Raw genomic sequence first — 13564 nt, 5'->3', positions numbered from 1 at the left:
TTTTTTTTTGCTTTTGAGAAAAATGGGCATTTGGAATGAACATCTTATAAATGAACAATTCCAACCACTCATATCAGACATTTGGACGTTAACACGGTTTCCCTGTCGGCTGAGATGGGTTGTCACCTGGAACACACAACCTGACACAGTGTCAGCTCTGGAAGCACACCCATTTCGGAGTCAGAAAATTGTGAGTTTAAGTTTTACTCTCGAGACTTAAGATGTCCCAACTGACAATATTAGTGTAGTGCTGAGGGGTTACCATGCTGTGGAAGTGCCCACTTTCAGAGGTGGTAAACAGAGATGATTTGTACCCCACACATGGATGTAACAGATCCTAGGGCGTTCTTTCAAAGGGCATAGATTACTTTTTCTTTGGTATTTTGTTATCTCACAACCCAACTAAAACATCTGATCTGGTCATGCAGCTTGTTTGCTCTTTATGGAAGCTACCATTTGCAAAATGGCTGCCAGTTATCCTGCATTACAGGTTTGACTAAAGTTGTTTGGGACATCTGAGGTAGTGAAAGGCCTTATATGAATGCAAAGTGATTTTTCCTTCCAACTCAGTTGAAATAAAGTAAATCAGCTTGTGCTTCATCAACTTAAACTGCACTTCACAAAGTCACAAAATAGTTTACTGTAATTACTCATGGGTTTGCCATTGATATCTCTGTTAATGATAATTGTGCACAACCTGAGACTTATGCATGATCTACCTGAAGACTTAGCTTTTCCTTCTAATCTCAGCTGCAGATATCCTGCTCGAACAAAACCATGAGAAGCATCGCATTTATCATGATTTGAAAGGGGGAGCTGAGGGAGTGGGGGAACTGTGAGGAAAAATGAACTCTGCAGCATTTCACTGCTCCTATTCTATCATCTTCAGAAAGTCCCGATTAACGGTATGCTGTTAACACTGTGTGCTTTCTTGTGCTGTGGACTCTTGCCCACAGGGAACTGAACAGCAGAATGTGGAATTAATTCTAACGAAGCTGTAGACTGTGGACAGATAGCAGCTCTCCAAGCTCACTCTTTGACTGAGATGTCAGCCCGGCTAAGTGGCCAGTGTTCCTTTGGTGCTGGGATTTCCCACAGCTCCCGCTCTACCTTCCAACTCCCTACTCCATTCTCTCATCTGGTCACTTTCAACTCTGGTTTTGGTTGATAAAGATGTGAAGAAACGCCAGACCCAGTTGAACATTTCATAATGTCTTCCTGTTTGCTGCAATAAAACCATTTGCCATGAAGAGCTAACTTTGACCATCTTAGGCATGCGTACATTACAGGGAGTCTGCAGGGCAGCTTTCTACCAATTGAATCTCTTCCAGCTGCATATTGCTGATACTTCGCAAAGAGAATGTTCTGTTTTATTGGCTGGACCTCACAAAAACATAGTACAAGGTGTCCTCTGCATTACCCACATTATGGAAATAATTACTTGCCTTGGTGTCAAAGTGTAATACCCAGTATGTTACTGATCCCGACAAACCAACAATCGCGAAGGTGCTCAGTCACTGATCTCAGCCAACCTAGCAGTGAGGATGTTAGAACTGACTTCAGTACCACTGGACTGTCAATGGTTCCTGCCCTGATCAACAGGCATCTATTGGTGCTTCATGACTTGGAGGTGCCGATGTTGGACTGGGGTGCACAAAGTTAAAAATTGCACAACAACAGGTTATAGTCCAACAGGTTTATTTGGAAGCACCAGCTTTCAGAACGCCACCACCACCCACAACCACCTGATGAAGTAGTGGCGCTCTGAAAGCTAGTGCTTCCAAATAAACCTGTTGGACTATAATCTGGTGTTGTGTGATTTTTAACTTGGTGCTTAATATATATGTTTGTGTCTTTTCAGTAAATGTACCTGCATGTTTGACGCATGTATGTTAAATATTGTGTTGATTTGGCTTATGTGTCTGTCTATGGGGTGATAGGTGTATGTCTGACGTGTTGTTGGGTCAAAAGAGCGGTTCATTATTGGGTGTAGCTAGACACAGTGGGAATTTGGTGAGTTTGAGAATTTTAACGATTAATCTCATTCGAAAATCTCGTCTTGTTTGCATTTGACTTTCAACTACATTTACTTTTAAAGTAAAGGTTCTTTCAGTTTAAGTCAGGGATAAACACACTGTCTCCTGGGGAGGCAGCTGCAAGTGAGTTAGTTATGTAGCTACTTTGAACTGGTTTCTTCACCAAACAATGCTGATTCATCTCGAAAGTTTCTTCTGCTATAAAACCAGATGGTCTTGCTATGCACACTACAGAAGCAGGTACATAGAGAGCAGCTTGACACTGAGTGCAGCTGGACACACATGGTGAGCTTGGGAAATTGGTAAGTGTGAGAATTCAGCGCAGTGAGGGAGAAGGTGCTGCTCTAACCTCTTACATAAATGGTGTGAGCCAAGACCTCCATTGGCTCCAACGACACCTTAATTTTAAAATGCAAAATTCTTTTATGTCCTCACAGACCCCACCCCAACCTCCACCATCCCAATAATAGCTAGAAATATCCCTGTTGGTCTCTGTGAGCCTTCAATTCTGGTTTCTTGCTCATTTCTGGTTTTAGTCACAGCACCACTGACAGTCTGTCTTTAGCAGTTTAAGCTCTAGACCTCTCCCATTCCCTACCTTGCACTCATTCTTTCCAAAACTGCTTAAGACCCTACATCTGTGACCCAGGCCCTGCAATCCTATTTTATGCCTCAGTGACTCAGTGTAAAATTGTGTTCCGATAATCAAACCTGTGAAGTTTATGGGATGATTTGCTGTTACAAGTGCTATATAAATACCAATTGTTGCTATCTGCAGTCACTAGGATACCACATGGAAAAGGGCAAGTTAATTTGCAGTGATGTTTCAAGTCAGTCTGTTCAGGGACAGATTGATAATGGGCAGGTTCAGCGCACATGTCAGGTAATTAGAGCTCTGATGGAGGGATTGTAGGTTTCTGTGAAGTGGATGCACTCAGCTAAATCAGTCTTTATAATTTTCACCTTGTTAAAAACCAATCCTTGAATTACCTACCCCCTACCTGCTTTTCTGCACCAGTCTCAAAACTGTGAGGTTCTGTCATACTCAATATAATGAAGAGCTGTGCTCTCACCTACTCCTTCATTAAAGATCTCTTTTACTACAAGCTACACTGCGAAAGGACACGTGTTTGAAACTTGGAAATTCAGTTTACAATTCAGGCAGAAACTGTGGCTAGATACCATCACAAAGAAGCAGGCTTGTAGATTGTTTACTTTATGAGAAAGGAGTTATTTTTAAACACTAGCATTGATAAGTGAATTGCAGGCACTACATACCAATCGCACAAACCTGAAGATAACGTAGCAAAATCATTTTCTGAGTTCCGAGTTTTACTCAGAGCACAGTTTATGGTTGGCAAGGTGGCACGGTGGTTAGCACTGCTGCCTCACAGCGCCAGAGACCGGGGTTCAATTCCCGCCTCAGGCGACTGTCTGTGTGGAGTTTGCACATTCTCCCCGTGTCTGCGTGGGTTTCCTCCAGGTGCTCCGGTTTCCTCCCACAGTCCAAAAATGTGCAGGTTAGGTGAATTGGCCACGCTAAATTGCCCATAGTGTTAGGTGCAGGGGTAAATGTAGGGGAATGGGTCTGGGTGGGTTGCGCTTCGGCGGGTCGGTGTGGACTTGTTGGGCCGAAGGGCCTGCTTCCACACTGTAGGTAATCTAATCTAATCAACCAACAAAATAGATGTTGAGAAAACTCCAGCTCTTCGAAAACCGCGTTAGGGAACTGGAGCTGGAGCTGAATGAACTTCAGATCATTCGGGCAGGGGAGGGGGTTATTGAGAGGAGTTACAGGGACAAAGTTACACCTCAAGAACAAAGAAAAGGCAGATGGGTTAGAGTCAGGGAACGGAAAGGGAACAGGCAGGCAGTGCAGGGAACCCCTGTGGCTGCTCCCCTAAATAACAAGTATGCCATTTTGAATACTATTGGAGGAGATGACTTACCAGGGGTAAGCAATGGGGTACAGGTCTCTGGCGCAGAGTCTGTTCCTGTTGCTTAGAAGGGGAGAGGAGCAGAGCATTAGTCACTGGGGACTCCATAGTTAGAGGGACAGACAGGTGGTTCTGTGGGAACAAGAGAGACTCACGGTTGGTGTGTTGCCTCCCAGGTGCCAGGGTTAGTGATGTCTCGGATTATGTTTTCGGAATCCTTGAGGGGGAGGGGGAGCAGACCCAAGTGCCAAGGTCTACATAGGCACTAACAACATAGATAGGAAAAGGGATTGGGCTTTAAGGCAGAAATTCAGGGAGCTAGGGTGGAAGCTTAGTGCAAGAACAAACAGAGTTGTTATCTCTGGTTTGTTGCCTGTGCCATGTGCCAGCGAGGCAAGGAATAGGGAGAGAGAGGAGTTGAACACGTGGCTACAGGGATGGTGTGGGAGGGATGGATTCAGATATCTGAATAATTGGGGGTCATTCTGGGGTAGGTGGGACCTCTACAAACAGAATGGTCTACACCTGAACCAGAGGGGTACCAATATCCTGGGGGGCACATTTGCTAATGCTCTTCAGGAAGGGTTTAAACTAATTGAGCAGGGACGGGAACCTAAATTGTAGTGTCCAGGTGATAATGGTGAGGTTAGAAATATGGTTTCAAGGTTGCAAGATTTCACCAGCAAGTCGGAAGATGGTTTGAAGTGTGTTTACTTCAACGCCAGGAGCATCCGGGAATAAGGTGGGTGAATTTTCAGCATGGGTTAGTACCTGGGGCTTCGATGTTGTGACCATTTTGGAGACATGGAGAGAGCAGGGACAGGAATGGTTGTTGCAGGTTCCAGGATTTAGATGTTTCAGTAAGAGCAGGGAAGATGGTAAAAGAGGTGGGGATGTGGCATTGTTAGTCAAAGACAGTATTACGGTGGCAGAAAAGACGTTTGAGGACTCGTCTACTGAGGTAGTATGTGCTGAGGCTAGAAACAGGAAAGGAGAGGTCACCCTGTTGGTAGTTTTTTGTAGCCTCTGAATAGTTCCAGAGATGTAGAGGAAAGGATAGCAAAGATGATTTTGGACAGGAGTGAGAGTGAGAGGGTGGTTGTTATGGGGAACTTAAACTCTCCAAATATTGACTGGAAATACTATAGTTTGAGTACTTTAGATGGGTCAGTTCTTGTCCAATGTGTGCAAGATTGTTTCCTGTCACAGTATGTAGACAAGATTAGAGTGGTGCTGGAAAAGCACAGCAGGTCAGGCATGGAACAGGAAAATCGACGTTTCGGAAAAGCCCTTCATCAGGAATGAGGTTGGAAGCCTCGGAGGTGGAGGGATAAATGGGAGGGATTAGATTAATAAAGTCAACCTGATGTTACAAAAGCTACAATCTCTCTGGGTCTGTTAGTCAATGGAACATGCCCTTATCCTTTTTAGCAACTTAATTTGGGTAATAAGTTGTCATGCTGAATTCTTTCAATGCAGTCCTCAAATTCTGGAACAGGATGCAAATTTACTTGTATTACTGCATTGACTTATGAGAATCAGTACAGAATGTTTTTGGCACCATCATGACAGGTGAGCTTCAGCTCCTGTTACTTGGTTCAATAATATTCCCCACATAGGCTAATTTTTCTGGATTGAGTCCTTAGGGATGTTGTTTAATAGCCAACACATTGCTTCCATTAACATCATGAACACCCAAAGATGTTTATTTTCCTGATTTATTCACGTAAATCACTTTAATAGTTTTCTGGAAGGTAAGTATTATACCACCTCACCTTTTGAGATTAATGTACTTATCAAATATAATGAAGATCAACTTTTGATTTTTTAAATTTGTGATTATTTTCCAATTGTTCTGATCTTTTTGGTTAAGTCCCTATTCCTTTCAATACCTTACTACTCCAGAACCTATCTCTCGCTGACTTCAGTGCACTTCAATGCCAGTGTATCCTTTCTTAAATACAGGGACCATACTGTACACAACACTCCAGGACCGGCCTCACCAACACCTTGTATATCTGTATCAACACAATTCTATTTTTAAATTTTTACTCTACAACACCCAGCTTTAAAGGCCAAAATTCTACGTCTCTTCGTAATTACTTGCTGTACAAGAACACGCAGAGTCTTCTGTGCTGCACTTTTTCGAAGTCTCTTTCTATTTAAATAATCATCTGTCCATTGATTCCCTACATTAAACTCCATCTGCCAAGTTTTTGCCCACTCATTGACCGACATCTCCTTTTCCTCACTCCCCCTATTTTCCTCTCTTTGTCTTCCATTTCGTGTCTCTTTATCTGTAACTCAAGGTTTTCTTTTTATCACTGTATAACTATATTCTGGTGAATTCTATCTGAGTCTTCTCAAGTTCAGCTGAAACTTATTCTAGTTTCAAATTGTCACTTTCAGCATTTCCTGATGAGATCCTGATTTTAATTCTACATCCAAGTCATCTGCTAATCTCTCAGTTTAGCTTTAGTTAAAAATGTCAAATAATCCAATGTTATATCTTTGGCTTCTAGAAAATGCTTAGCAATGTCCAAAGCTATTTTTAAAATCAACCTGTGCAATAAATGTCTCACCTCAACAGCTTTACATTATGTTCAGCACTTCCATGTAGCCTTTTGTTTAACAGAGGCACCGATCCTTCAAAATCAATGAACATAAATGCTGGCAAGACCCCTCTCGGGAAGTGATCAGACTAAGTTATTTTTAAAAATATATTTAATGTGGTGGTCATTTTCTTTAATAATAAAACAGACATTTATTACACAAAAGAAATAAAAGAAATCAATCTATCTAAATATAAAACATAGCATAAAACACACAGCAATACAAAATTTCATTCATTTCCCAATAGCACTACTTCACAGCTTTTCGACATCTAATGAAATCACTTTTCTATATCAGATCTTTATATTTGACTTCATAGCTTCTTCCCCAGTTGCATGCTGTGAACTGCGAAGTCTTCTTACATGTATCTTCACAAAATCTGAAAGCTTTGATTTTCTCAATCTTTTAATAGTTTGCCAATTTGTAACTAAACACACCTGTAATGGAGGTTTTGCACATGAACCTTAACAATAAGGTAACTGACCTTTCCTGGAAATCTCTAAAACTCCTTTCCAGGAAAGAAACCTTATTCACTTCTGACCCCAGTCATGTCTCTTCCAATCTTTAGGTGGTTTAAACTAAAGACCAATAGGTGACATGGTGGCTCAGTGGTTAGTACTGCTGCCTCACAGTGTCAGGGACCCAGGTTCAGTTCCAGACTTGTCTGTGTGGAGTTTGCATGTTCTCCCTGTGTCTGTGTTTCCACCAGATACTCCAGTTCCCTTCCACAGTCCAAATATGTGCAGGTGAGATCTATTGGCCACGCTAACTTGTCTGTCGTGTCCAGGGGCAAGCAGGCTACGTGGATCAGCTATGGGAAATATGGGTTATGGGGATTGGATCAATGTGGGATGCTCTTCAGAGGGTTGATGCATACTTGATGGGCTGAAAGCCTCTTTTCACACAGTAGTGATTCTATGAATCCTGATAACTTTAAACCAAAAGCAAACCTTTCAATGTTTATATCCTGTTATAAACTCCCCAGCAAAAACAATCATCCATTAACACTGCACAGACGTTGCAGTCACCTGCCCTCTAACAGACACTGGTTTCAGACACTGTTCCAGAAGCACTCTCTGACCCTGTCTTATCTTTCCATAAAAGTTGCCAATACCCATACGGCAGTAGTTTAATATTGAAACTGTGAAGATGATGATAAGTCTAAATCGTGCAAAGTTCACCACAGGATTAACCCTCCCTACACCCCGATCCTGAGCTAAGCTGTGGTCTCTTTGAGTGAGATTTACACAATTTGCTGAATCAGGCTGGGATTAACCTTTATGTGCAGATCCAATAGGAACTGAAATTAGTCCATTCCCAGCTCAATCTTAATGAAACCTTTGTAACCAACAATACTTATTGAAGGATCATGCCCTATCTCTGAGCTAGGAAGGCTGGGATCAAGTCCCACCTGCTCCAGATGTATGTAATAACATTATGGAACAGACTGATTAAAAACACAATCAGATCCAATGTGGCACCCAGTCCCACAGAGAAAACTTTGAGAGAAATTTCAAGTGCAGAAAGAGACTGCTTCATCTGTTGTGCCTCAAAAATGTTACCTCCTCAATCCCATTCCTGATCTTGTTCTTTTTACAGCTTCTAAAATAACAGAGGTACAATAAACCATTCCTCTGTTAGTCCTGTGCAGTCAGAATTTTCAATATGTTTACTTTTTGTTGGAAACACATATATTGAAATAATCTGTTGTTTTTTTATTTCAACAGTTTGTGCTGAAAAGCCTTAGAGAGAATCCACACAACAGAGCAAAGCCAGAAAGAAGCAAAAATGTACAACGGGGCCACCAGTAAGACAGCGAGAAGTGTGCTCCGGAGTTCCAGTATAAGTGGAGAGATGTATGACATGGAGAAAAGCAGCACCAGCCAGCAGGAAGCTGTGGCTGACAATGCCATAAAGAAGAGGCGGTCCAGTCTTGGTGCCAAAATGGTGGCTATCGTCGGACTGTCGCAATGGAGCAAGAGTACAACACAACTTAACCAGACCAGTAAGCTGAGCATTAAAGTGGGTTGGTTTATTCAGGTGGTTGGGGTACAGTCCAGTTAAAGATGAACATGCTCTGAGTTACTATAAAGTCCATGTACAAAGTATTTGTGGAAACCACCTTCCACATTGATAAATGAAATGACCGTGGTTTGTACTGGGAACAGGTGAGAGATTAGTGTACACTCGTTTCTGTGACGCTGCATGCTGTATTGACTATTCCTAGCCTGGGATGTGTTCCCTAGGCTCAACTTGGGTAGCAATAGGAATGAGCAGTTGGATCTGGCATCCCGTAGCAGGAAAGAGAAAACCATTCCCAGTTTTTAATCCAGCGACATATGCAAACATCAGATGAGGATAGTGTCAGGTTTTGTTCTGATGCCTTGTGCAGTCAATCAACTGCCACAAATTAATTCAGTGATGAATATTTATTGATGACAATGGGTTTCTAAGTGTGAAGCTTACCAAACCTGTTCAGGAAAAGTATCTTAGGAGGGAAAAGGCATGAAGCCGCTGTCGAGATGATTTTTAGCAACTGCTGACAGCAAAGTCCTGTTTCTGCAACTGCAGATTAACTGCATTGAGTGCAGTTTATAAACAGAACAAATTGTACATGGGCTTGTCAAAGGATTGTGCTGATTATGTTTTTAAAGGCTCCATTTTGCACCCTCTCCCTTTCCATCCCGTGTTCTTAGCTGAAGGTGTCAGCTGTCGCTCAACAGGGGGGTATTCTTGCCTCTGACTTATAGACTCAAGATTCACTTCCAGAGTGATGAGCATATAATTCAAGCTGAAACTCCCAGCAGCAATGGAGTATGCCACTAGCACAGGTGTTGTCTTGTAGATGTGACATTAAACCGATGCCCCAACTGACCTTTGTGCAGAATATCAAAAGTTGCTGTGACCCTCCTTCAGGAAGATCAGAGGAGTGTGCCCTGATGGAGTGCCCAATAACTTTTCCTCAATCCACATAATAAAAAAGGGATTACCTGGTCATAGTGTATTGTTGTTTTGGGAGCTTGGTGTGCAAGTATTAGTTGCTGCATTTTTGACATTATAAGAGGGTAACATTATCACTTCAAAATTGCTTTAGTTGTTGGAATGCACTTTCAAACATTCTCAGTGTCAGAAGAACACATGACAGTAAGAAATAATTATAAAGTGCATCGCTGATCTGATCTTGGCCTCACATCCTATACCCCACATTTTCCCTTACTCCCTTACTCTCTTGTTGAACACAAATCTGTCAAACGTGACCTTGAATTTATTCAATGTTTTAAATTTCTGTCTGGGGTAGAGAATTCCAAAGATTCCCAACCTTATGAAATTCCTCCTCATCTCTGTCTTATAGGGACGCCCATTATTTTGTAACAGTGTACCCCTGTTTACACATTCCCCCCACAACGGGAACCATCCTCTCAGCACCTCCCCTGATAAATCCCTTCAAGATCTTGTATGTTTAAATAAGATCAATCATAGTCTTCTCAACTCTGATGAGGGTAAGCCTAACTTAATCAATCTTTCCCTATAAGAGAAAGTCTTGGGGCTAGATTTTCATTCCAGAGTAACAAGAGCTTGGAAATATCCACCTTGGTCCAGCTCCCCTTGGTCCATTGCAAGATGGGAACTTCATTCACCATCCACCTGGCTCACTGGTTTTTAGATTAGATTATTTACAGTGTGGAAACAGGCCCTTCGGCCCAACAAGTCCACACCGACCCGCTGAAGCTCACCCACCCCGACCCATTCCCCTACACCTAACACTATGGGTAATTTAGCATGGCCAATTCACCTAACCTGCACATTTTTGGACTGTGGGAGGAAACCGGAGCACCCGGAGGAAACCCACGCAGACACGGGGAGAATGTGCAAACTCCACACAGTCAGTTGCCTGAGGCGGGAATTAAACCGGTCTCTGGCGCTGTGAGGCAGCAGTGCTAACCACTGTGCCACCGTGCAGCTAGTCTTACCTGGTCTGACCTCCATGTGGCTTCAGCTGTAACAATCAAACTAAAATGACATGATTTAAACATTAATTTATAGTCAGATGACATTTCAGAAGAAATTGCTGGCAAAACTCAGCAGGTCTGGCAATATCTGTGGGAAGGAAGCAGAGTTGACATTTCAATCCATTGACTCCAAATGTGAACACCTTTCAGAAGATCACTTCATACCAATGCTGCCAACATGACTGGTATGTCGGTTGCATCAAGAACAATGTTAACGTTTCCTCTCGCTCTCCAACAGGGTTTCACCTCTTCTTGAGCCGACTCTCACAAAGAGCTTCATCAACCATTCCACCCAGAATTAGTTTTGTAGATACAATTATCACCAGCAAAGCCCACTTTGAACTCACGCACTCTCGTCACCTTAGTCCTGAAAGCACACCTCTCCGGAGCCTTCTCTTTCTGACCCTCTTGAATAAATCCCATTAAACCGTCAAGTCAGTTCTTGTAAAACGGCCTTTTCCACAGAAAGATTTGCTTCCTGTCCCTATAAAACCTTTTCCAATACAAAACCTTTTCCACAAGAGTTTTACTTCTTCTGCCCCAAGAGTGCACGGCACGGTGTCTCTGGTTTGTACTGCTGCCTCACAGGGCCAGGCACTGGGTTCAATTCCAGCCTCGGGCAACTGTCTGTGTGGAATTTCCACATTCTCCCCCGTGCCTGCGTTTCCTCTGGGTGTTCTATTTCCTCCCACAGTTCAAAAATGTGCAAGTTAAGTGGATTGGCCATGGTTAATGCAGGATTATAGGTATAAGGTGGGGTGGGAGGGGCCATGCAGACTCAATGGACTGAATAGCCTGCTTTCAGACTGTAGTGGATTCTATGAAGAATTTCTGGGAGAGGTCTTTTCTTTCTGCCAAACTATAGCTTGATTTCTCAATTAGTTTTACAGATGTAGCAATACTTCCTACTGTCAGACTCCATCCTCCTTGAAGTAAAGGTCAACCTTCTGTTTGTCCTACTGTTAACATTCTATATGTGCAGATCCCCCTGTGCTGCAGAATTCTGCAGTCTCTCTCTGTTTATGTAATAGTCACCATTCACCTATCCCTTTGCCAATTGCTTGGGCCAGATTATTTTGTTGCTGAGGCAGAAAGCCTGAATTGGGAAATTTCCGACTCAAAGCTCCCACCTCAGAGGAAACCCCCCTGAAGGGCACAAACCTTAAGTGAAATGTTACATTACCTGGAAGGTGTGTATGGAGTTTGAACAGTGGGAGGGAGCAGATGAATGTCTTCCATTTTCTGGGGTTGAATGGGGAGTTGCTGCGATAGAGGAGGGTGAATTGTAACTTCAGTGATGAAGAAAGACTGAAGAAGTTGGGACTGTTCTCCTGGAGAGAAAGAAGACTGAGAGGAGATCTGATAGAAATTTTTCAAAATCATGAATGGGCCAGATAGAGTAGATAGGGAAAAGCTGTTCCCACCTGTAAAAGTATAAAAGAATGAGGGAGCATAGATTTAGAGTGATATGAAATTCATTCTCACCTCAACTCTTGTCCTTTAAATCAGTGAAATGCTGTGCACATTTCTATATGAATCAATGCAAACTCAAGTAGACCTTTTGCAGCTTTCGTTTTTAAAATTGGATTTTGAAATGTCTGGTACTAACTGGTATACATTTAACATGAACTTGGTTTTAACTGCCTTCTCATTAGTGGTACCTTCCTGGGGCAAGAGGGAGTAAATCTCGTCTGCTTTTCCGAGAAGTTTACTCTGCAGTAATAAGGACCAGTCAGGACCAGCTACTAACTGCCATGCCAAACAATCAAAAGAGATAAAGCAAGTTTCTACTCTGCCTCCTCAGACTTAGGAATTAAATGAGCAATCACATTTTTTTCCCTTTCATCGGAGTGAATGATCTCTTTGTAGAATAGAATCATAGAGTCCCTACAGTGCAGAAGCAGGTTATTTGGCCAACAGAGTCCAGACTGACCTTCCAAACAGCATCTCACACAGACCCACTCCCCTGTAACCCTGCATTTCCTATGGCTAACCACCCCTCCTTGGACGCTATGGGCAATTTCCCATGGCCAATCTACCTAACCTGCACATCTTTGGACTGTAGGAGGAAACTAGAGGTACTAGAGGAAAGCCACGTAGACACAGAGAGAATGTGCAAACTCCACACAGTCACCTGAGAGTAAAATTGAACCCAGCTGTGAGACGGCAATGCTAACTATTGAGCAATCGTGTTGCCCTAACGATTCAGCTTGAGCCATTTTAGTTCAAAATCCCTCTTTTGCCATTCTTCCTCTTCTATCCTCATCCTTCCCTCTCCTTCCCTTTCCCTTTGCTCTCTCTCTGTCTTTCCCTTTGCTTTTTTTCTTGAAATTCTAATTTCTGCTGTTCCAATTTTAATCTCACTTACTACTCTCTGTTTCATCATCCTCTGTCAGCCTTTTATAATTTAGGGTCTCTGGCTTTTGGGTGAAATTTTCATTCCAAGTACATCTTTAAATCATTTAATTATTTGAGGGACAGAATTTGTAACCCTCAGGGCAACCTCCCCTAACTCTGTTTGGAACATGCTGACATGGAATACAAATATTTTTGTTCTGTGACATTACTGGCTCAAGAAAACCTTTTACAAATTTCTTCTTTTAAAACTATTCTAATTCTTTCATTTGTCTGTGGGGATTTTTTTGTCAATAATAGCCTCCAAATTCTTAAGACTGTTCCCAGATGAGGTGCCTACATTTATTTCAGGTTACAGATGGGATATCTCAAATTGTAAACATGATGGGTGAAGAGGGATGGAATGGCTCCTGTTTGTTACTCACCCACCCTGTTGAATGATTGCAAAAATGTTCATTTTAAAAGGTTCCTTTTTTTTTTGTGGATACCTTCTTCCAAGTCCATACCAAATTTAGTTTGAAAAGGAGCCAATTTGACCATACTTTCTTAAATTAATAAAAAGAGAAAGTTTATTATTCACTGAACGTGAGAGGAATTAGTAACACAGCACATT

The 13564-nt window shown here is 42.3% G+C and overlaps 1 protein-coding gene across 4 annotated transcripts in view; it reads left to right on the top strand.

The window, feature by feature from the left end:
* rims3 (regulating synaptic membrane exocytosis 3) overlaps positions 1-13564 on the top strand; it is a 372715-nt gene that overhangs the window by 197769 nt on the left and 161382 nt on the right. For all 4 annotated transcript variants that reach the window (XM_087976947.1, XM_087976946.1, XM_087976948.1 and 1 more), the window contains exon 2: positions 8314-8591. In XM_087976947.1, the coding sequence (XP_087833073.1) occupies positions 8375-8591 (217 nt within the window). In that variant the 5' untranslated portion in view covers positions 8314-8374. The remainder of the gene's footprint in view (positions 1-8313; positions 8592-13564) is intronic.

The sequence above is a fragment of the Chiloscyllium plagiosum genome, unplaced genomic scaffold (genome assembly GCF_037043375.1).
Source record: "Chiloscyllium plagiosum isolate Xiang-an unplaced genomic scaffold, Cpla_swu_hap1 HiC_scaffold_30, whole genome shotgun sequence".
Lineage (NCBI taxonomy): Eukaryota > Metazoa > Chordata > Chondrichthyes > Orectolobiformes > Hemiscylliidae > Chiloscyllium > Chiloscyllium plagiosum.
This window is presented reverse-complemented; position numbering and strand designations above follow the sequence as displayed.